At 51.8% G+C, this 23,075-nt stretch overlaps 6 protein-coding genes across 6 annotated transcripts; 3 read left to right on the top strand and 3 right to left on the bottom strand.

Moving 5' to 3' along the window:
- Window positions 1-2,831: 2,831 nt before the first annotated feature.
- Window positions 2,832-3,183, bottom strand: BDZ99DRAFT_8945 (uncharacterized protein). The gene has a single exon (XM_033729002.1). It carries the CDS (start codon window positions 3,099-3,101, stop codon window positions 2,925-2,927), a length of 177 nt encoding a protein of 58 aa, XP_033584058.1. The 5' UTR covers window positions 3,102-3,183; the 3' UTR covers window positions 2,832-2,924.
- Window positions 3,184-5,842: 2,659 nt separating this feature from the next.
- BDZ99DRAFT_456885 (uncharacterized protein) lies at window positions 5,843-9,449 on the bottom strand. Its single transcript, XM_033718558.1, has 7 exons — window positions 9,386-9,449; window positions 8,978-9,189; window positions 8,085-8,924; window positions 7,219-8,034; window positions 6,964-7,166; window positions 6,215-6,914; window positions 5,843-6,147 (listed from the first exon to the last, which is right to left on the bottom strand). The coding sequence occupies exons 1-7, from the start codon at window positions 9,405-9,407 to the stop codon at window positions 6,133-6,135; spliced, it is 2,808 nt and encodes a 935-aa protein (XP_033584057.1). The 5' UTR covers window positions 9,408-9,449; the 3' UTR covers window positions 5,843-6,132.
- A 1,408-nt stretch (window positions 9,450-10,857) lies between these two features.
- Window positions 10,858-11,454, top strand: BDZ99DRAFT_374033 (phosphotyrosine protein phosphatases I; the record flags this gene model as incomplete). Its single annotated transcript, XM_033714899.1, has 2 exons — window positions 10,858-10,900; window positions 10,946-11,454. The coding sequence occupies 2 exons, from the start codon at window positions 10,858-10,860 to the stop codon at window positions 11,452-11,454; spliced, it is 552 nt and encodes a 183-aa protein (XP_033584056.1).
- A 2,501-nt stretch (window positions 11,455-13,955) lies between these two features.
- BDZ99DRAFT_373378 (uncharacterized protein) lies at window positions 13,956-16,507 on the bottom strand (the record flags this gene model as incomplete). Its single annotated transcript, XM_033714866.1, has 2 exons — window positions 13,956-14,564; window positions 14,972-16,507. Coding segments are annotated over 2 exons (2,145 nt in total), but the record flags the coding sequence as incomplete, so codon positions are not given.
- An 818-nt stretch (window positions 16,508-17,325) lies between these two features.
- Window positions 17,326-18,653, top strand: BDZ99DRAFT_456883 (ATPase, V0 complex, subunit D). The gene is made up of 3 exons (XM_033718557.1): window positions 17,326-17,498; window positions 17,548-18,443; window positions 18,496-18,653. Exons 1-3 carry the CDS (start codon window positions 17,378-17,380, stop codon window positions 18,577-18,579), a joined length of 1,101 nt encoding a protein of 366 aa, XP_033584054.1. The 5' UTR covers window positions 17,326-17,377; the 3' UTR covers window positions 18,580-18,653.
- Window positions 18,654-19,328: 675 nt separating this feature from the next.
- On the top strand, window positions 19,329-22,741 carry BDZ99DRAFT_373844 (P-loop containing nucleoside triphosphate hydrolase protein; the record flags this gene model as incomplete). Its single annotated transcript, XM_033714890.1, has 4 exons — window positions 19,329-19,781; window positions 19,839-20,423; window positions 20,649-22,432; window positions 22,498-22,741. 4 exons carry the CDS (start codon window positions 19,329-19,331, stop codon window positions 22,739-22,741), a joined length of 3,066 nt encoding a protein of 1,021 aa, XP_033584053.1.
- Window positions 22,742-23,075: the final 334 nt, after the last annotated feature.

Here is a 23,075-nt window from a genome sequence, read left to right as displayed (position 1 = left end):
TGTTGTAGCCTCTGAGGCACACTTGAGATGCTAGGATATCCGTATTCAACGGTGTAAAAAATTCTCAGTGGACGATAGAGGAAGGACGATGGAGAAGCACAAGGCAGGAGGATGTTCAAGCGGTGAAGCGGTGTACAAGAATGGCGGTCTGGTCTTTATATGTAATACCAGCCAAGCTGCACTCGGACGTACGGTGCTGGTAGGAGCTGTAAAAGAGCCTGCGCAGATGATGAACGTAGGATTAGAAAAAGTGACTCTTACAAGCACCATGCCTGTAGCGCCGAGGTCGCGCGACTGCACATCGCGCGGTATTTCAGCATGATTCGCGGTGCAATTGGCCCTTCCCCGTGTTGTCTACCCGCACTGGGGCACCTGCGATCAAGTGTGGAGAGCGGCGCGACGATCGAGTAACGCCGCAGCGGAGAAGCTGCAGGGAATTGCAGCATGATGTCAAAGGCATCGTGCGCGGGCTGCGCCGGATTGCCCCTTTCGGCATCCCGCCATCGAAGAGCCTCGATGGAAGCGATGCGCCCCTGTGCCGGGCAAAGGTTTACAATGCCAGAGTCTTGGCGCATTTTGAAGTACAATGCCAGGAAGGCACTGCAGGCGCCACAAGCCTTGGAGCGATGCCAAATTACAGTGTAGACCACTGCAAATTGGTATTGCACCCTGGCCCTCAGCGTCCACAAGTCGTTTTCCAGCATTGCACAACTCACACAGCCTGCGCGGAGCTGCTCAGCCATCACGTGATGGCCGAAAGCACTCACCAACAACACACAACTTGGGATTTCCACCTTGCAGCAGCTAGTTTCCCCGGTCGCATGTCCTCTGTGGGTGCCTGTGAGGTGTGTAGGAGGAAGAAGAAAGGATGGGGAGTGGCCGAGTGTTATGTTTGGGGGGGGGGTTGCTCGACCAACTCAGCACGTGCTAAGCACGTGCACACATCCCCCCTATCTTCTCGCATCACCCCTCGCATTTCTTCTTCCTCCTACACACCTCACAGGCACCCACAGAGGACATGCGACCGGGGAAACTAGCTGCTGCAAGGTGGAAATCCCAAGTTGTGTGTTGTTGGTGAGTGCTTTCGGCCATCACGTGATGGCTGAGCAGCTCCGCGCAGGCTGTGTGAGTTGTGCAATGCTGGAAAACGACTTGTGGACGCTGAGGGCCAGGGTGCAATACCAATTTGCAGTGGTCTACACTGTAATTTGGCATCGCTCCAAGGCTTGTGGCGCCTGCAGTGCCTTCCTGGCATTGTACTTCAAAATGCGCCAAGACTCTGGCATTGTAAACCTTTGCCCCCTGTGCCCCCAACGGCGAATGCTGCCGAACACGCATGGAACTGCCATGCCTTGCAGCGACCCTTGCTCCCGTGCTCCCCGGTATTCAGCCTCCACGTTCCGACCGAGTGGACCAGATGGCCTCCGCAACGTCTCCTCCCTCGTGCCATCCCACGGCTTCTCCAGACAAACCCCGCTGCCCGCATAACCCCAGATTCCCACTCGGCATTCTACATTCGGGTTGACCTTCCCCCGGGTCCAGGGAACGGCTCGCGTAACGCCCTATACCATTAGTACCGTAGCTTCGCTGTCATGCTCTCCTCAGCTGCAGATCGAGAGGGGTCGAGAGGGATCGAGAGGGATCGAGGAATATACTTTGTGCCTGTCTCCCTTCCTGTACCTAGCCAGACTGAAGTTTAGTAGTTGCTCGAATTGCTGTAGTTCCATCGCATGTCGTCGTCCTAAGCACCTATATCTGCGTAGCAATTAGTGCTGGCAACTGCACTGGTGAATGTATGTTCCTGCATGATTGACCCCCATCGAGTCAACTTACCACTTCTTCAGCGCCTCCCTTTGTTTGGCTCGCGCCCGAGACACGTACTTCACCCTATTGCCTCTTCTGTCCAAGCATTCTTCTCAGGGATCCTGACTCTTGTGATGCCGCATAGTCCGCGAGACGTGAATATCCAGCTCCAAGAGGCTCCGGGTTTCCTAAACCGGCCATCCCGACACTAAACAGCTCTCCTTTACCAAATATGGTTGAACGAGGCGTGTAATCTGCGCTACAATGCTTGAGCTTGCTTCCTAGAGACTGTCAGTGTTTCTGGCCAAGATATGTTCACCCATTCGTGGAAATACTACCACTTGCCTGTCAGCTCGCACCCTGACAAAGTGACTAGCTCTCCTGAAGTCGCAGCAACTACCATGTTGTCACCACTACCAAGTTGTATGCCGGTAGGCTTTTGGGAATCTTGCATTGGCTATACTCAGCTACAGCACAACAGCTTTTCGAGTTTTCCACTCGTCCTCCAAGGCCGGAAGCAAGAAGGACCCGTAGTGCATCTACCACTCGCCATCAAGAAACACACCAACTTGAAACCCCATTGAGACCGTGCCGATACTGTACAGCAGAACAAGCCCGCCCAATACCGATGCAATCCTGTCAGCTTCATGCCAACCAGGGAAGAAAGACAAAAGAAGGGAAGATGATGCAACATGTGCTACACCGAAGAAAGACCAGGTTACTTCAGTTGAAGCAAAGAGGGGCCTACAGTAGTCGCCTACCAGCCATTGGTAGCCACAGCATCTCCTCCACCGCCCCAGCTATCACCACCGGCTGCAGGGGTCGCACTATCACCGCCCCAACCACCGGCATCAGCGGCACCAGTGTCACCGAAGCCAGTATCAGCGCCAGCACCGCCGAAGCCGCCGTCACCGAATCCGCCATCAGCGCCCTCCTCAGCAACGGGCTGCTTGCAGCGCTTGACCGTGTGTCCCACTATGATAAAGTCAGTACGGTTGTGGAACTGGAATCATCAAATAACGACTTACTCTCTCCGCAGTTGCCACACTTGACCTTTGACCAATCCTTGGGCTCAGGGCAGTCACGCGAAAAGTGACCCATCTTCTCGCAGTTGCGGCACGTCACGTTGTCCGGGTTGCGCGGCTTGTCGCACTCCTTGGACATGTGGCCTTCCTCGCCGCAACTAAGAGAAGGTTAGTACAAGAGCAAAGAAAGAGACGGACGAGATACATACTTGCGGCATCCGCGAGGGGCTGCCTCAAAGTTCGGACAGTCTTTGGAGAAGTGGCCTGTTTCATGACAGCGACGGCATTCGACGCCCTCAGCAGAGCGAGGCTCCGGGCATTCGTTGGCGTTATGACCAGACTTCTTGCAATTGCGGCAGGCGAATCGGTCAACACGCTCCTGGGTGCAGTCTCGAGCACGATGGCCTTTTTCTCCGCAGATGTAGCAGGTAACGGCGAGCACCTCGCGCTCCTCGGGCTCTTGCTCGCAATTCTTCTGAATATGGCCGAGTTCTAACGCTGGTCAGCAAACGTCGTCAAAGTTGGTTGTACAGTTTCTGCTTACCATTGCATCGCGAGCAGATCGGAATACCACGATCCTCGATGAAGCCTGCGTCGGCAAGACGCTGCTGGTTCTCTTCTTCCGTCGCAGGGTATCCTTCCTTCATCTTGGCACGGCGAGGCTTAAGAGAGAACTGAAAGCCAACAACATACTTCTTGTCGAGATTGCCTTGGAAGTCGACGATGGTCAAGTGTTTCTCGACCTCCTGCTCGCGCGCCACGAGCCATACGTTGGAGTTGTCTTCACGTAGGGCCTGCTCAACTTGGACGAAGCTGAAGTCTTCGCCACTCGCACGCGCATATGCTTTCAATGCGAAACGGAAATCGTCGAGGTCTCGAACGACGGCGGCATCGACGATCATCTTCCAGGCCTCCGTGGCGTCGATCTCTGGGATCCCCTTCCAGTCACGAGCACGACGCTCAGTGCACTCAGCAGCGTTGTGTCCTGGCTGGGCGCAGTTCTTACACAGCGACGGCGGCTTCGTAGGACAGTCTCGGATGCCGTGGCCCTCCTCGCCACAGTGACGGCAAGTGCCCGTGAAGGGGCGGTCGACCTTAGGATTTGGGCAGTAGGCTTTGTTGTGGCCTATTTCGCCGCAGTTGAAACATTCTCCAGTCATGGGAGGCTTGTCCGGGCATTCGCGAGCCATGTGTCCAGGCTGCTGGCAGCTATGCTAATGTCAGTGGTTGCGCAGATCAAAAGAGAGGAGCGGAGCACATACACACGGCAGAGGCCATCGCCTCCTCCACCAGCATCACCGCCGGCGCCTCCAAAGCCGTTCGATTCGCCTCCTCCGAAGCCTCTGCCGAAGCCGTTGGCGTCACCAGTACCAGCATCGCCAGCGCCCCAGTCGTCTCCTGCGGCAGCGCCGCTGTTGTCTTCCCAGCCACCGCTGGCACCTGTACTCATGTTAGTGAGGCACAGAATTAAAAGAAGAAATCGAGATCAACGTACCACCGGTGTTGTCCCAGCTCATCTTGATGGGCTGCAGTAACGCAACGAGAGAAGAGCTGACGAAAGGTCAATGTTAGCTCGCGTTGGTAGACGAGTGGCGAAGATGAGGTCGGCGCGTCGAGACGCGATGACTTGGAGGGTGGAGTAGTACCTTGTAAGCTAGAAGCGATGAATGTCAGCCTTGCCCAGACGAAGTAGTGAGACCGCACGAGCGAGCGAAGTGAGCGGAAGAGGGAGCAGAGGGTTGCGAGTTGATGTAGCAGCCGCCATGAGAGACGTCGCGACAGCAAACACAAACGCGGGTGAGGGTAGCGGAGGAGACGCGCGATGACTTACCAGAGATGTGCAGAGATGCAGCTTCTAAGAACGAAGCCTGCGTCGAGGTGTTGCAAGGTAAAGGGACACACGACGATGATGGAGTGTGGTGTAGAGGTGACGGAGCGAGGTGAGGCGGACTGGTTGAAATAGTCGAGTCGGTGGCCAGGCAACGGGCGTGGAGCGTTCAGGATCACAACAGAAGAGGCTGCAAGCGAGCAGCAGTCGCTCTTGCTCCTGCCGCTCCAGCTCAGGGTCTGTTCGACTGTTCTAGTGGACCAGCTTTCAAGGCCTGGAAGAAGAGCTGCGATGGCACGGTGAGGTGCTCCAGGCAGCTTCAACACTTCACGCGGCTGGAATGGCCCGCACACGAGGAACAGACGCGATAGGCGGTTTCCCAGTGTGCCTGGAGAGAGTACTCTACATCTCACCCCATCTAGAGATAGTCTAAGCAAGCCAGCTCATCGTGAGATTGTTCCCCCCGCCACTAAGATCGAGTCGCGCGGCTTCCTAGATAGCCCGCGACCCTCCACCCAGCTTGCTCCGCAACCGGCCCGGCCAACGGTGGGGAGCGCTTCGATATCTCTTTAAGGTGCTTGATGAGATGTAAGTCTATGAACCCGACCGGGCGCTCACCCTCTGGACTGCCCCAGAGGGCCCCATCCACTATCAGAGACAGCAGCACTCTACACACCTGCATCTTTTCGAAGATGTATTGAAGCACCCGACGCCTGGAAATTGAAGCCGACGCCTAGCCGCCAGCAATCCGGCACATGCCAGTGGTGACGACACCCTGGCAGTGAGAGCTAGGGAGCTACCCAGCAGTTCGCGGCGAGCAAAGCAAGGATAGACTACAACACAAAGCGAATACGATACGACAAAGACGACGAAATTCACCCGATATACACATGTTCTTGAACTCCTTTTCAAGGCCATAGATCAGGGGAAAGCTGGGTGCAATTGGAGAAGGATAGAGATGCCATGATTGCGGGACTATGGAGATGGGGACACGCTGGCATGAAGGGAAGGGCCATGAAGGGAAGGGCTAGAGGAAGCATCTTTCAGATGAATGGCGGCTTGAGCGAATAATGAGGGATGGAAGAGTCGCATGTGGGACGACTACGAGAGACATAATAAAGAGGAAAGGGATCGTCGGTGATTCAGCATGCCAAGGAAACACGCACATTATTCTATCAAGACTCAGGCCAAATTTAAAAGTGATTTTTAGACCTTATGTTGTAGTTAGTCTAATGCTGGCTGGTATCATGCTAGTGCTGAACTGCTCCCCGAAACACCGCTCGCTCGCTCCCTCATATTTAGTAAGACAAAGCCCCGCATAATGCGGCACATATGCAAGCAATGAAAGACCAACGCACGGTTGGGCGGTAAATCGCTCTCTACAGCTTCCCTCGAGTATGCCTGTGGACCGAACAATACCCAAAGAGTACACAGAAACTACTAGCAAATCCATTTTCCAAAATACCCGCTGTTGGCTTACACACCGCGGAACTAGAATATTGTCAGCCAACATAGCCCATTGGGAGCGGCACGGAGCTTGCGGGAACGTGAGACTTACCATTCGTACAACCAAAAACCACATGGCGCCGATGAATCTGAAAGCACTGAGACCCGCCACACTCCACAAGATAACCGTCAGGTAGATCTGAGCCTTCCGCTGCTCATCCGTGTCTACCTGGCCATTCTTGGAAGCAACACTCAATCCACCCGTTTGGAGGACCACGGCACAAAGCGCGAGATTGCAGAACATCCATAACAGAACGACAGAGGATCGGAATCCTTTGTAGTAATCTTCCTGCTTGTCCGAAGCACTCGCCTCCTTCTTCGGCTCTACATATTTGCTATCGAAGACGCGAAGTTCCGCCTCGTATTGGGTATTGAGATCTGCATCATCTGTGGGTGCTGTGATGTTTGCTTTTCCATCCGGCTTCGTTGTCACCGAGGGCAGTTTCTCGGCCTTGTCATCTCCTTTTGTGCCCCACGTGATGTCGTGCGTGTTGCAGAAAGCATACACGTTGAGAATGTTGATGTAGGTGGGCGTCATGAGGAGATACTGGATGAACGACGTGAACATATGCCATGGATCCAGGAAAATGATTGACACGAGTAGATAGAGGACGTAGGTTGACAGCATCGAAACAATTAACGTGAAAAAGGTCTTGTCGGTGAAGATATCGTGGAAGGTGAGGCCGTCTTTGGAGTGGATCTCGGCTTGAACAGATTTGACAGTGATGAAGATTGAAGCAAACATGAGATAACTAGACAGTCGTCAGAATCATCCTGAAAATCGAGGGAATTCATGCTCACGCCATGATAATGCACCAAAAGTACACCATGCTCATGTAAAATTTGTTGGAACCTTGAGGTCGATTGCCAAGTGACAGAACGAAGCAAGTGACTAGGGTTGCTAAATATGTCCACTCAAAGACAACGAACAGGACTTTGCCGGCAGTGCCCAGCAAGTCTGCCAATGAGTTGGTCAAGATGTGGAAGACCAGAAAGAAGTTACCCTATGGAAATGTTAAGAGTGTGTCTAGATTGCCTCTCAGCATGATCACTTACAATTGCAAACCATGCGAACAGCATACTAATCGTCTGATATACGAACTCAATCAAGAACATGAACTTGCGGATAAAGGTGTGGTCACTTCTGAAGATCTCATGAGAATGAGCAAGGGCGTACACGGCAGCGAAGAAACTGCCGTTGAGCCATCTTCGACGCTGCAGGATGAAATCGGCCATTTCAACAGGCACGTCGGTCTCGCCAGTGGCTGACTTGACGTATTGCAAGATCCAGTGACAGTTCCTCTTGGAGACTAGTTCGAAACAGAGAATACGATCTTCCGCAAGATACATGTTGGCGGTGAAGATACCAGCATTGGCGCCATGCATCTTCTCGCCGGCAAAATATTTCTCTAGCGGTCCATTTCCGGTTTTGTCATTCTGTAAAGCCACAAATCGGTAAGCCGAAAAGGCGCCTGGAAGCACTGAGATGAATCCAAAGGCCGATTCGAGCGGCTTGTCCAGAATATTGCTCATCTTGTACTCGAAGTTCTGCGTTGCAACAAGTGGGTTGAGAAGCTTCTTGCCATGCACCAACATGGCCTTGATTTCTCCGCAAGCACCACCGCACATTGGCTCAAGATCGAAGCACTTCCAGAGCTGATACACAGAGTCCTTTCCAGGCTTGGTACCGGCATCGATAAGAACGCAGATGTTAGGGTCCAGAATGGCTCCGAAAGCCTGGAAAAACCATCGATGTGAGTTGATCTTTTTCTGGTTCTTCTCCTTCAAGCAGAAGAGAACTTGGACCGGTGTTACGCCTTTCTTGACGTTGACAATCCCCTTCTTGATTTCCACAGTCATTTGAGTAGTGTACTGGTCAATCTGTCAGCTTTCCGCCTTGCTTCTCCATCTGCTGTACCTACTTCGTAAATATGCGCAGTGACATCGTTGCCATTGACCTGCTGCTTCGCGATGCCGTCCTGGTACACTCCCAAACCAGCGAGTACAGCCCTAGTCCGGGGGTTGATCTTAGCTCGACCATCGCTGACCACGCACACAACAATCTTTTTCCATGCATCCTTGCCCCATGTTTTGCTGTTTGTCCTGGAATTCATATATTCAATGTTCTTGATGACTCCAGACATTGTTCGCGCGAATAGTTCGTCTTCTTCGTTGTACATGGTGATGACAATGAATAGTTCCGTGTGTCTTGGCTTAGCGAACAGCTTCTGCCTCAGAGTGAAGCGCTCTTCGAAGAAATTCGCCGGATCGCATGTTGCGGCAGAATATCGCATGTGCGTAAACTCGTCGCGCTCTGGCGGTGCGGCGTGGTTGACTTGATTGAGCAGTCTGGGGGGAATCGGGCAATCTAGCACGAGATTGCCTTTGAACAGTTGCACTTCCTTCACGGTTTTCCATCTCTTCAATGGTGTAGGACTTGGTGCTGGGGCAGGCTCGTCGTGATACTCTTCGCCCGGGGGTTCCAAGCCACCTGGACTTGTTGGTGAGTGTGGATCTGGGCCATATGGATTGTCAGGTTGTAACATCGGCCGGTCGTCTGCGTCATCCTGCCAGTAATGTTGGTCCTGGACCCCAGGGTGAGGATCATAGCCCTGGTTGAAGTATGCATCGTGGTGATCTTGGGGAGATATCGCGTATTCTCCGCCTTGGGGATGAGGGTTGTACGGGCCAGGGGAATAGCGATGGTCGGTTTCGTAGACTTCGTTATGGCCATAAGAGGTGTGTATATTTTCAACTGAGTACTGTCATGATGTCAGCCTAGACTCTGCTGCGCCCTGCTTTTTTTCTCACTCACTGTCGGTTGCGCTTGTAGTCTGTCTCCTGAAGTGCCCGGTCCTGGCCCCGGGCCCATGGGGATTTCCAAAGGCGCGCCTGGAGAGGTTGAGGGAATGTATGGTCTGTCATCGAGTTGGTAGCTCTGAAGAGGATGCCCCGGCGACGGCGAGCGCCCTGTTCTTCGAGGATCCATTCCGGCGTCGTAATGCTCGCTTTCTTCGCCTGCGGACCCTGTGCAAGTTGAGTGTCAGTTTGGTGAATACACTCAGCGCAACGAATTGCGACAACGGTGCGCACGGCGGCCTCCACAAATACTGGAATGACTCCAGGAGCTAGGGCCGTATACAGCACCAACGACGTGGATCTGGGGCTATGCAGTCCACAAAGGGCCCTGACTTCCTCAAAGACAAGAGAAGCCTGCACTCACCAAGTCTGTTGTAGCGGGACATGGCGATTCTTTGTGGCCCTTGTGAGCTGGCGCTGACTGGCTGATCCCCGGAAATGATCGCGTAGGCAAGGAAACGCGAGTGAAGGCTCTGGAATGCGCCGAGGCGGATCGGCAGAGTCGTTTCAGGTGTGTTTTGGTTTGGCCGCGTGTTTACGCTGGCGGAGCGGCAACGAGCAACGAAAGGCCAACAATGCGGCCACGGGATAATGGATGAGGAAGAGGATGCAGCGAGGGTGGATGTAAGTGTAAATAGTGTGATAGTGTTCGGTCAGCTGTCTCTCAGCCGCGCTAGGAACGGTGTAGTGAAGATGGAGAGTCGGGGGTCTCAGCATTCAGCCACAACGATCCTCGCAGCCACCTGCGCGGTCAAGCATGCCCAGTGCTGCGTCTATTCTAAACCGGGAAACGTGACAAAGACGCGCACTTTCATGGAGACGCTCCGCCCGTATGCCGCTGTGGTTATCCTTTCGCACACTTCTTTGCCCTCTGCACACGACTGTATCCGCGTCAAGAGGTTCTTCTGAATGGCTTTTCGGCCACCATTCTAGACTGGGTCCCTAGCTTTCAGCCGTTCAGCTCCAAGCCTTGCCTTGAATTCTAGCGCCAAGCGCGTTGCCTTATCTTGCAGGCTAGAAAGTAGTAGGCATAGCGGCTCCATCTGGCGCCGTACCATCTCACCCGAAGTCCCGGAATGAGGGCTGGGCAGTCAAAAGATCCTTCTACATTGAAATTAGGGGCCAGTGCGTACCCTACAAGAGGGAGAAGGTACCTAGCATCCTATAGACTATCTATTTCAGAGTAAGCATCTGTGGGTGCTGTCCACTCGCGCCGTTTCATCTTGCTACTGAAAGGCTGTTCCCTCTAAGCCTGAAAGTATCCTTGTACAGTACTTGTGTCAATATGTTGGACCCGTCATGAGCCTAGGCCTAACCGACTAAGGTAGCTGTAGCCGTCGATATTGGGTTGAGTATGTAGGTTGACGCTGAATGACTGTGGAAGCTATCATTCCTGGTGTTCAATCTTCATCTAGAGTGCAAGCCAGTCCGACAACAATGCCCCTTTGAGGCAAACAGGACTCGTACCGAATGCTAGCGTTGTCGTAGAGTGACAAGAGCATTAAAGTAGAAGGTCACGTGCAAACTTACCAACACTGCGCAAGTAGCAAGCCACAATCCCAATTCACAGCAGCCGAAGATTTGAACAATCGTCTAATCGTATTGAAGGCATTTTCATGCCAATAGAATACGGCAGACACGCTCTTAGATCCAACGTTGCGTTGAAAGAACTGCAGGCAGACTATCTATCTGGAAATCTTGTGGCACCTGCGCCTTTCACCTCACACGCCTGCAGCTCCACCACCCAGTTCTACCACAACCATGACTGCAGGAGAATCAACTGCATCAGCAGCCAGTGACATGAACGGCGAGGCTACCAAGAAGCCATCTGCCCCAATGCAGCCGGTCTCAGTCCTATTCGTCTGCCTGGGCAATATCTGTAAGATCTACCTCGATACCATTCCGCCAAAGCTAACATCCCCAGGCCGCTCCCCAATGGCCGAAGGCGTCTTCCAGCACATCGCAAAACCCAAACACGGGCCCCACCACCCTCTCATCAACCAAATCGATAGTTGCGGGACCGGAGCCTACCACATCGGCGACGGCCCAGACTCCCGCACCATGTCGACCCTCGCCGACAACGGCATCAAATCCTACAAGCACCGTGCTAGGAAGTTCAGCACCAGCGACTTCACTACCTTCGACTACATAATGGCCATGGACGACGACAACGCCGACCACCTGGTCCGTCTACGGAAGCGGTTGCTGAAGCAGAACAACCTGGAGGACCATGAACTGGGCCGAGTCATGCTCTTTGGAGAGTTTGGAGGGCGAAAAGGCGAAGAGATTGCAGACCCCTATTACGGAGCGAGGAATGGGTTTGAGATCGCGTATGAGCAGGTTGTGCGAATGACGAATGGCTTTCTGAAAACGCTCGAGAAGGAAGCTGCTGCGGCGGAGACGGCTGCTAGTGGAGAGAAGAGCGGACTATGAGAGGCGGTCTGCGTATTCTCGAAATGCTAACGATACCAGCTGGCTTGATCGGAATCAACAAACCTGCTACATGATTTATGATACCCCCATTACATAGACGGGACCTTCGTGTCACGACTCAATGCACAAGATGCGTAGTGGACCTTACAATATAAGAGATGTTCGTAACGGATTGGCATAGGCATTACTACTACGAGGTGTTTAAGGAAGATATTGAAGCAGTCAATAAGCCAAGGAACCCCAAAGCAGAATCCATACTCGATTACTCCGTCAACCCGCAAAAATTTCCAAACTTTCAAAAGATACCGGCCTAATCAGCACCGTCCAGCGTGCCAGTTTCAGTTCTATCGATACTCAAATTGAGCCTATCCATCATACGAATCAGCATATCAGATTTCATCCCTCAGAACTCTCAAATCACGTACCCTTACTGCTTTCCCTTTCATCGTGTTCCCTTGTAGAAAACTCCGCTCAAGTCGCTCTCTTCCCAGCATACTCATCGACCGAGCGAGCCTCAAGATCAAATTCAGCCAACGGTGTCCATCTCGGCATCGCCGAAATACCCAGTGCGAAAATGGCCAACATAATGATGGCGGAGGCGCGCATGATGTGAGCTTGGTCTCGCAAAATCCACTTAATCAAGATGAAGTAATGTGGTGTCCTTACACGGAGAACTATCGATGTGAAGAACGCAGGGTGTTCGGCTTTGGGTATGAAAGAAATGATGGAGTAGGGATGCACTTCTATATCTATTGCCTTCAAATCCGAAACGTGGCTCTTCGAATAAGTGCGTCATGTGACGCGCTGGATGTCGTAGGTGGTGACTTCATTGCGGCGAGGTGAGTGCCTATAGGATCTGGAAAGAAGCTGGAGGCTATGTTGAAGGTGGGGTCGTAAGGTATACAACGCAATGAAGAGACCAGGGAAGAGCAGCTTACTATATAGGTACTAAGGCATCATCATATTAGTTTGAGAAATTATGAATTTACTCGATATAAGAAATTGAATATGGAGTCGCGCAACCTGCGAAAACACTTCTCAGCTTCACGTGAAACCGCAGTCGACGTCATGTGCACCGCTGCAATCCGCCGCCATAGGAATGCAGAGAGCACTTTTGTATCACTGGTATGCTAGAAAAGCAAAATTATGTCATGGGGCTTCAGTAGCTGAGAGCCTCTGGTCAGATTATGTTGGTACAGTGCGTGGTCATAAATATCCGCACACTTTTCTACCCCCACTTGCGGGGTTTCATGGTATTTTGAGAAATCTAAGGTGACGAGATCACACTTCCAATCTGTGTACACTCCTCTGCCACTGCTTGGGGTGTCCTAACGAGTTTGCTAGGTGTTCAAAAGGGAGGACTTCCCTGTGATTCAGAACTCTGAAAACACTATGGGGCACCACAAGCGGTGGTAGAACAGTACGGGGTATCTATGGCGAGAGACAGTAATTTATGTTCAACGCATTAATTAACTTCCAGATCATGTTCACATAGCATAAAGACAGGAGACTTCGTACGGATCGTAATTGAGTGTATTTCATTCCTACTTATTATACCCCTACGCCTAGGGTGATGGGGACCCATTTCCCCCGTGCTCGCTCAACATGACTCCTTTTCTGAAACATCAGACTGATAGGCATCAATCGCCCATTCAGTTAATCAGGTGACCAGTCACTTCAATGACATCTTCGACCGGTACTGCCCCTAATTCAACCTGCAGCCACCCCTTGGCCTTCTCAACCACCAGCTCCCATGCATCCTTCTTACTAGCCAACTTCTTCTCAAAGAATACCACAGCCAGCGCAGTCGCAACAGCTCTCTGAGAATATGTTGTCGCCAGCTTCTCCGCCTGCTCCTTTCTAATACCAATCACAGCAAATAGTGCCTCGCTCCACTCCCAGTAACCCTCAAAGGTCTGAAGTTCTACCAATGTATCCAGCTTTGGACGGGGCGGACTGCTCGCAGCCTTAGGTTTTTGAACGCTCTGGGAACCGAACAGCGCTGGTGCAGCACTAGACGGCTTAGGGGCACTACTGCTGCCAAATATGGAGCCACAAAGAGATGGCTGCTTTTTTGCCTCCTTATAGAACATCTTCGAATTGCTAGAGAGACTATCGCTCTTGTCGATCAAACAGTCTAGACGTTCACCTCGTTGGAGTACGGAGTCCAGATTCTTTGTTAGCACGTTCGATCCAGCCGCCGACTGGAAGTGTCGTTGCGTTGCAGCTGCTGGTTGGAAAGGGCTGTTATTCCCATATGACGGAAATGATGCCTGCTGTGCCCCGAAAGGTGATGAGGGTGCCATTGGTGGCAGCGGCGCTCCCGGTGCTCCGAACAACGAGCTGGAAGTTGTTGAGGCGGAACTAGACTGTGCGGAGCCAAAGAGACCCTTACGAGTTCCTTGCATAGAGGCAGATTGGACAGAACCGCCAAATCGAGTACCATGTGGTATCATTCTGGCCTTGATCTGATCCATGCCCCTAGAAGGCGCAAAATATTCTGGCTGAGTCGCCGAATGTGACGATGTAGAGCTGGTGCTAGGTACATCGAGCCATTCCACGTTAACCAAAGTGGAGTCGTCAGACGCAGATTTATTGGCCTTGTTGCTCTCAACAGCAACAAATGAGCACCATTTCCCACCAACTTGATACTGGACGCCAAGCCGAACTGCTTCGCGCTCCACCATGTCTTCGAAACGACTTTCATATTTCTTTTTCAGTAATTTTTGCGCTTCGTCTTTTGCTTCTGTAAGCCAGCCGCGGCCCTGCTCTAGCTCTGCGATTGCTTTCTTTGCTGCCAATTGGTGAATAGTTTCCCCTGGAATGTCGAGAATCTGAACTGGGATCTCGAGTTCTAGCGGCCCATGTGTTGAAGTGCCGCGAAGAACCACTGACTTAAGTTTTTTTTGTACGGAGCTAGGGCCCAGAAGTAGATACACACTGGTCCGATTGAATGGGAAAAGAGGAGGAATGTTCTGGGGCGCTTGAAGCACGCTCGGTACCGCAATCGTTGGGAGGTGGGCGTAACGCGCTTGGCCAGATTCATCAATAGGAGCGGGTTCATCCTTGTCTAGGTTCACCGACGGATCGAATAATGATATTGGCTTTTTCTGCGGGTTGCCGTTAGTATGCGTGATTTAAGTTCATTGTACTGTCTCTCGCCATAGATATCGTTTCACCTTTCTACCACCGCTTGTGGTGCCTTATGGTATTTTCAGAGTTCTGAATCACAGGCAGGTTCTGCTTTTTGAACACCTGGCAAACTCATTAGACCACCTAAGCAGTGGCAGAGGAGTGTACACAGATTGGAAGTGTGATTTGTCGCCCGTCGCCCTTGATTTCTTAAATACCATAAGGCTCCACAAGCGGTGGTAGAGAAGTGTGTGGATATAAATGACGACGCACTGTACGAAGCTGAAGGCATGAATGCTGACTAGCATAGTGGAGAATAAAACACAGTGCGATCAGAAACTTCGATCCCTTCCAAGGCAAGTATATTAGAGAGAAGTTGACTTACTGGTTCGTCTTTCGTTGTCTCCTCCGTTGTCTTGATGCTCAAACTGTCGATCACTTTCTCAACGATCTCGAACTCATCGTCGAGAGTCAAGCTGTCGTCGTCAACGTATTTCACCTCCAAGCTGTAGTCAGTGACGTGCGGCGACAATGCACCCTTCAACATGCGAACAACCTTGCTGTCAAGCTTCTCGCCTTCGCCCACTGCCTGGGAAAACCCATTGCCAGCCTTTGCAACGCCTTCGATGAGCGCATGAGAAACACCGTTCCCAATACCCAAGGTGAACACGCGTATTGATGCCTTACTTTCGATGACTTCCTTATTAAGGTATGAGAACAGGGTCTCCTGATCCCAAATTTCGCCATCGGTAAGTAGCATCACTTCAAGTGGGATGTCTTTGTATCGTCGTTCCAAAGTGGCCTTGATTGGTGCGAACATCTCGGTGCCCCCATAATCTGCCCGGAAGGTATCTACGTATTCAATAGCTTCATCAAGACTCGATTGGCTGTAGGACTTGCTCTTATCCCATAGGAATGAGTGATGAGAACCGAAGGAGCAGATGTTAAACTTTACACCAAGAGGCAGAGACTTCAGGAAGACTTTCAGGGCACTGATGACGAGCGGAATCTTGCTGCCCGCCATGCTACCGCTTCGGTCACAGATGAAAACAACTTCTGGCCTCTCAGGTGGGAGTGAAAATGTCGGCACTAGAGTTGCCATCAAGGCGCGCTGATTAGGGAGTGTAGGATGGGTTTCGAGTATAGCAGTCGGTACTCCAGTGTTCTTTGATACGACTTGTAGAATAAAATCCTTGTCGAGCTCAGCACTACCAAGACTGAGGGTTGCTGATGCCGAGGTCATTTTAGGCTCAGCGTTAGGGGCAAGAGATGTGTTTCCCATTGTGACGGATATGGGGTGGCTAGGCGATCGCATTTGCTGGATGAAGGAGTTTTGGGGCATCTCAACATCGACAGTGATCTGGATACCTTTGCCTTGGGTATTCTTCGCACTTCCGGCCAGGTCTCCTGGATAGCTCCCATACCGCGGGGCGATGATAGTGGGAATTGTGAAACGTATACCATCGATCTCAGCGTCATGCTTCAGCTCACCAAGATAAGTTATCTCAGTGACGAGTGAAGCTCTAGGGGGCACGTTTCCCACAGTGGTGGTGAAAACATCAGAGGCATCCGGGAGTTGCTCGAAAACACCTGCAGTCTCTCCTCGAGCGACAGCTTCTTTGTAGACAGCTTTAGCCTTTTTCCTCTCTTTCACCTCGCCTATGATAGTTCTATCTCCTACACGGCATTGGAAGCCGACAACACTGACTCCGTCATAGAGCGGGAATGTGAATTTTAGCTCCTTGATTCCTTTCGACTCGGATGGATTGACGAAAGTTTGCGTGAGAGTTGTGCGCGACGTCGTGGACAAGATTGTCGTATGGGCTTGTAGGTCGATTTGTGGAAGGTATTGTCGCTTCACTTGCCCGAAGACGGAGTGGCCTGGGAGGATGTAGTATATGCCACAAATATAGCCTGCCATTGTGACTGAAATTGAAAGAGTAGTTTATAAAAAAAGTTGAATGTTGTTTTCGATCGGAATGATCAGAAGACCAGGATATAGTTAGGAGTGCAAACTCTAGAGGTTGTAGAGTTCAGTGAGTATTAGGCGAGCGCTGTCAGGATATAGACGAATGTGAAGGCAGCATGGTCTTAACTTGTATTGTTGCCTGGTCCTGCCTAGCTGCCTGGACGGCGTCGGGCTGAAGTCAATTGTTTTCTAGGAAGTGTGAGCTAGAGGGGTACGTGGCTGGAACACAAGATGACTTCAAGGCTTTAGAAGACTTTCAGTGGCTTGATACTGTGAATCAGCGATAAGAATTGGAGTCTGGCTGAACCTTGGGAGAACACAGCCGCGATTTGGCGTCTTTGGCCGAACGCCTTCGAGGCGCAGTTTGGGGAGAGGCGGTCGCCCTTTGATATGATTTGACCAGCCGCTTGCGAGCAACGTACGAAGTATTCTGGTTTCGGACTGCCTAGCCTACTACGCGGCAGGTTTTGTGGAGCTCAGATCGCCATATGTGGTTGTGCTTTCGGCTGTGTGGCTCGCCGTAGAAGACTACTACCGCGGACGATAGTAGCTGCACTGCTTTCGTAGGATATCACGTTCGAGGACAAATTGCCAGTAAATAATTGCTCTTGATACTACAGGAGTCGAGTTCTAACATCGTCGATTGCACGCCGCTGATGCTTAAACAAGCACGTGGAAAAAGTGTTGCAAAAAGCGTTTCTTTTGATTCCGTCTTGGCGCCATAATCCGCGATAGCTCCCCAGCAGCAGCTTCAGCAGCTTCAGCAGCATCATCGAACACTCGTTATCAGCCGCCGTCTCCCCTGCAATCCACAACAACACCATGGAGGGCCTCTTCTACAACGTCAAATTCGGGTACATTGAGGGTATCGTGCGGGGCTACCGAAATGCCCTACTCACCAGTCAAAACTATGGCAACCTGACGCAATGCGAAACCATAGATGGTACGTTCTTCTACTGGCTCTGCTACAAGCTCAGTCTAATGCTTCCTAGATGTGAAGCTCCAGCTCTCTCCCGCCTATGGGGACTTCCTCTCTGCTCTCCCGCCGAATCCATCCACCTCCGCGCTGGCGAACAAGACCACCGAGAAGCTCGTCGCCGAGTTTCGCTACGTCCAGGCAAATGCGACAGGATCCCTCTCCAAATTCATGGAATATCTCACATACGGATACATGATCGACAACGTTGCTCTGCTCATTACTGGAACGCTTCATGAGCGGGATACGCGCGAGCTGCTGGAGAGATGCCATCCTCTAGGTTGGTTCGAAACGATGCCCGTGCTTTGCGTGGCCACCAATATTGAGGAGCTCTACAACTCTGTATTGATTGAGACTCCCCTGGCGCCATACTTCAAGGGATCGCTAAGCCACCAAGACTTGGACGAGCTCAACATCGAGATCATCCGGAACACTCTGTACAAGAATTACCTGGAGGATTTCTACAACTGGGTCAACACACACCCCGAACTCGCCGGAACGCCAACGTCCGACGTCATGACAGAAGTACTGGAGTTTGAGGCGGATCGGAGAAGCATCAACATCACGCTGAATTCATTCGGCACTGAGCTGTCAAAGGCAGACAGGAAGAAGCTGTATCCCAGCTTTGGCAGGTTACATCCGGAGGGCACACTTATGTTGTCAAGGGCAGATGACGTCGAGGGTGTCCGTATCGCAGTAGAGTCCGTAGCGGACTACAAGACCTTCTTCGACCAAACCGGCTTGAGTCAAGGTGGTCAGTCTGGCATTGGCAACATGGCTGGCGGGGTTGGTGGAGAGTCAAGGAGCTTGGAGGATCTGTTCTATCAGAAAGAAATGGAGATCTCTAAGCTGGCTTTCACCCGTCAATTCACGCACGCTGTGGTGTATGCGTGGGTCAAACTACGGGAACAGGTATGTCTAGGTGGAGGCCAGATGCCAATGCTCGGTTCACTGACGATTGTAGGAAATCCGAAATATCACTTGGATAGCAGAATGCATTGCACAGAACCAGAAGGAGAGGATTGGGAACTACATCAGCGTGTTCTGAGGTGGCTTTGCTGTACTTCTAAAGTTTTCTTGTAACACAGTAGTTTCTCTATTTCGCCCGGAGTTCAAGGTCATGGCTTGTATATACCTCCAATGAAAGCTTTGAATGTGCCTCCCCTAGTCTTCGGCATTGTTAGATAGTCTGCATGGCTCTGTTGAGGAACAAACCATGCACGTTTAACATCACAATGTTGAGCTGGATCTACGTTCTAGACGTTGACCAGCGTTTATTACTCTGTGTACCTAGTTTGAAAGAGACAATACTTGTGGTTGCAGAATTTAGATTCTTACAAAGGGCAGCTGCAGAGCGGGGCTAAAGTCCTATGTCTCGGCGCAAGACGTCTCGACCCTCTGACACTGACCTCTGAGTCATCTGCAGTTTTCCGTCAGATAGTACGTTTAAGTCTTTACATCGAATGCTCTGTTAGTCCTTGCACCGAGTGATGCCTTGGCTGCCAGTGCGGCGATCGGAAGTACCCCTCCACCGTCCTCGTCATTCTCGATCCCCTCCACACTTCAACGTCAAAATCAACCAGCCTTTGTGCCCTGCTGTATCTTGGGTCCATTCCCCTTCTGTCACTCTCTAGCACTTGTTTTTCTCTTCTGCGTCACCTCTTCCGCCCTTTTCTCCCATCTTCCCGCGGCGGGCGACTCAAAAACGCACACAATCACCGAGCGCCACCAAACGCCCTCCACTTCTTCCAACCCACCGGAAACCGCACCGCACATCGTCCTCTCACCTCACCCACAATGCCGCCCAAGAAGAAAGGCAACAAGAAGGCGAACGACGACTGGGAAGCGGATCTGGGCGAGACTGCCCCCGCCGCCACCGCTGCACCGACCGAAGATGCAAGCCTAGCCGCACCAGAGGAGGACGATGCCTTAGGAGGAGGGCTTCTGGCGTCTCTCCAGCGGCGAAAAAAGAAGAAGAATCAGACAAAAGAGTTTGTGGAGGGCGAGGACCCCACCGCAAACGGCTCAGCTGGTGATGTGGACGATTTCGCATCGAAAGCGCCCCAGGAGGCTACAATGGATGATGAGGATATTTTCTCAGCGCCGGTCAAGAAGGGTAAGGGCAAGCCTGCGCCTGCAAAGGCGGAGGAGGAGCCTGAGCCACAGGCCGATGAGGGGCCAAAGGTGAAGACCAAAGCGGAGAAGGAAAAGGAGAAGAAGGAGAAAGAGAAGCAGCGGAAGAAGGAGCTGGTAAGAGATGTCATGTTGGCATATTGGAAGTCTGGTTACTGATATATTTCTATATAGGCTGCTAAGAAGAAAGCTACCACCCCCGTTGCGAAGGCCGAGCCTACTAAAGCTACAGACGGGAAGCCGACCCCTTCAACCCCAGCACCGGAACCAGCGGGCGGAAAGAAAAAGAAGCTGAATCCTGCACTAGCTGCTCTAGCGAAGAAACAGGAAGAGCTACGGTTGAGGGAAGAAGAGGCGGCGCGTGCAGAAGCCGAGGAACGGGCCCGAATTGAGGAGGAAGAGCGACTAGAGGCAGAGGAGGCGAAGCGAAAGGAGGAGGCTAAAGCTGCAAAGAAACTGAAGGAGAAACAGAAGATTGAGCAACTCAAGAAGGAGGGCAAGTTCATGACCAAGGCCGAGAAGGAACGACAGGCACGCAATCAACTGGCAGTGAAGCAGATGCTTGAGAACAGCGGAGTAAAAGTAGCTGGACTTGAAGAGACCGAGAAGCCTGCAAAGCCCAAGTACGACAACAAGAAGAAGAAGGGGCCAAAGAAGCCGGAGCCAAAGGCGGAAGACACACAAGCTGAGGAAGAGGCCCGGCGGAAGTTGGAAGAACTACGACTTGCTGAGGAAGCTGCACAGGCTGCACGCGAGAATGTTCAAGAAAAGAAGGATGAGAGCGACTCGGGCGAAGACTGGGAGGTGCAAGCTGACGAAATGGAGGGCGTCAAGGACAGTTGGGATGCGCCTTCGGACGAAGAAGAGGAGCCCGCTCCGGCTAAGAAGCCTGCTGCGAATGGTAAACCTGCAAGTCAGGACACCAAAGCGGCCAACGGTAAAAAAGCTGTCCTAGAGGCAACCTCAAAGACTGTCCCAGCTAAGGCCGCCCCAGCCAAAGCTGCTCCTGTCAACAAAAACTCTGCTAAACCTCCTCCAGCCCCCGCATCCAAGAAGACTGCCGAAGATAGTGATTCTGAATCCGAGTCTGACTCCGAAGACGACTCATCAGAAGATGAGCAGGCCACTGCTACACAGAAGGCTGAGGCTGTTCGTAAAGCTGCCGCTGCTGAGCGTAGGAGAGAACAGCATGAAGCAGCCATGGCAGCTCGATCAAAAGACGACCTCAGATCGCCAATCTGCTGTATTCTTGGCCACGTCGATACCGGTAAGACGAAGCTTCTAGACAAGATTCGCCAAACGAATGTCCAGGAAGGCGAAGCTGGTGGTATCACGCAGCAGATCGGTGCTACGTACTTCCCTGTCGACGCTTTGGAAAAGAAGACCGCCGTGGTCAACAAGGATGGCTCATTCAAATTCAATGTCCCAGGTCTCCTGGTCATCGACACACCTGGTCACGAGTCCTTCACTAATCTTCGATCTCGTGGCTCGTCGCTTTGTAACATCGCTATCCTGGTGGTCGACATTATGCACGGCCTCGAACCGCAAACTCTAGAATCTATGAGACTATTACGAGACCGCAAGACGCCTTTCATCGTAGCACTCAACAAGATCGATCGTCTATACGGATGGTCACGAATCGATAACAACGGTTTCGAGGACAGTCTCCGTCTTCAGAAGAAGTCAGTCCAACAGGAGTTCCGGGATCGATGGCAATTCGTAAAGACACAGCTCATGGAGCAGGCCTTCAATTCCGAATTATTTTACGAAAATAAGAGCATGGCCAAGAACGTGTCCGTAGTGCCGACTTCTGCACATACTGGCGAGGGTATCCCAGACATGTTGAAACTAATAATCAAGTTAACACAAGAGCGGATGACTGGCAAGCTCATGTACCTTGCCGAGGTTGAGTGTACGGTTCTCGAGGTCAAGGTCATTGAGGGTCTCGGCACGACCATCGATGTCATTTTAAACAACGGTGTACTTCACGAAGGCGACCGAATAGTCCTCTGCGGTAATCCTGAGCCTATAGCCACCAACATTCGAGCACTCCTTACGCCCGCGGAAATGAAGGAACTTCGACTCAAGTCAGTCTACGTCCACAACAAAGAAGTAAAGGCCGCTATGGGTATCAAAATTGCTGCTGATGGTCTGGACACTGCCATTGCTGGATCTCGTCTACTAGTGGTGGGCAAGGACGACGATGAAGAGGATCTCATGGACGACGTTATGGCGGATTTGGCTCATCTTCTCGGTAAGGTTTCCAAGACCGGTCGTGGTGTCAGCGTTCAAGCGTCTACTCTTGGATCCCTGGAAGCGCTACTCGAGTTCTTGCGAACGTCCAAGATTCCTGTGGCGAGTATTTCCATCGGTCCCGTTTTCAAGAAAGATGTGCTGCGCTGCGGTGTCATGCTTGAGAAAGCTAAGGAGTACGCTGTGATGCTCTGCTTCGACGTCAAAGTCGATAAGGAAGCGCGACAGTACGCCGACGACATTGGTGTCAAGATTTTCGAGGCAGACATCATATACCATCTCTTCGACAAGTTCACCGCGCATATGAAGTCGCTGGAAGAGCAACGTAAGGAAGACAGCAAGATGTTGGCGGTGTTCCCCTGCGTGCTCGCACCCGTGGCGGTCTTCAACAAGAAAGACCCTATTGTGATCGGTGTAGATGTAATCGACGGTAACCTACGGCTCCTAACGCCAGTTTGCGCTATCAAGAAGAATCCTGTGACAGGCGTGAAGGAAATCCTTCAAATGGGCAGAGTGTAAGTCTTTCTTCGCCTTACCATTGTCTCACTATTTGTCTATAACATGCTAACTCCGGCACTAGGACATCCATCGAGCGCGATCACAAGCAAATCCCGATCTGCAAAAAAGGCCAGCCATCCGTAGCTATCAAGATCGAAGGCCCCAACCAGCCCCTCTATGGCAGACATCTGGAGGAGAAAGATACTCTGTACAGCGCCATCTCGCGAAAGAGCATTGATACGCTGAAGGAGTTCTACCGCAGCGATGTCAGTAACGATGAGTGGGCACTTATTGTCAAGCTTAAGAAGGAATTTGATATCATGTGAGAACTTCTGCAAGCTGTCGCTGGTGCTGGTGCTGGTGTGGTTCGCTTGGGTTGGAAGCGAGATGTATGAATTGATGGCTGCTACCACTGAAGGGCTTATGATGCTCCTTCTTGAAAAGATCGGCGGGCTGGTGGGTGTCTGCCTAGGGTTTCATCTGCTTTTGAAGGCATTATGCATCCTAGGATGGGTGTTTAGGTGTTGATAGTCTAATTGATGCTAGCATGGCTTGCTCCTCTCACTTCATTGCACAACTTTGGGACTTGTCTTGGAATCCTGGCTGCTATGCTCCACTGAAGGACCTCCAGCGTGCCCTTTCAACCTCCACGACGTAAAT

Source organism: Mytilinidion resinicola (assembly GCF_010093595.1).
Source record: "Mytilinidion resinicola strain CBS 304.34 unplaced genomic scaffold BDZ99scaffold_1, whole genome shotgun sequence".
Taxonomy (NCBI): Eukaryota; Fungi; Ascomycota; class Dothideomycetes; order Mytilinidiales; family Mytilinidiaceae; genus Mytilinidion; species Mytilinidion resinicola.
This window is presented reverse-complemented; position numbering and strand designations above follow the sequence as displayed.

Coding starts and splice junctions, on each gene's coding strand:
- BDZ99DRAFT_8945 (XM_033729002.1), bottom strand. CDS start 3,101: ATGAAACAGGCCACTTCTCCAAAGACTGTCCGAACTTTGAGGCAGCCC.
- BDZ99DRAFT_456885 (XM_033718558.1), bottom strand. CDS start 9,407: ATGTCCCGCTACAACAGACTTG. Junction 8,925..8,977: donor GACTACAAGCGCAACCGACA/GTGAGTGAGAAA, acceptor ACATCATGACAG/TACTCAGTTGAAAATATACA. Junction 6,915..6,963: donor TTTTGGTGCATTATCATGGC/GTGAGCATGAAT, acceptor ACGACTGTCTAG/TTATCTCATGTTTGCTTCAA.
- BDZ99DRAFT_456883 (XM_033718557.1), top strand. CDS start 17,378: ATGGAGGGCCTCTTCTACAACGTCAAATTCGGGTACATTGAGGGTATC. Junction 17,499..17,547: donor GCAATGCGAAACCATAGATG/GTACGTTCTTCT, acceptor AATGCTTCCTAG/ATGTGAAGCTCCAGCTCTCT. Junction 18,444..18,495: donor GGGTCAAACTACGGGAACAG/GTATGTCTAGGT, acceptor TGACGATTGTAG/GAAATCCGAAATATCACTTG.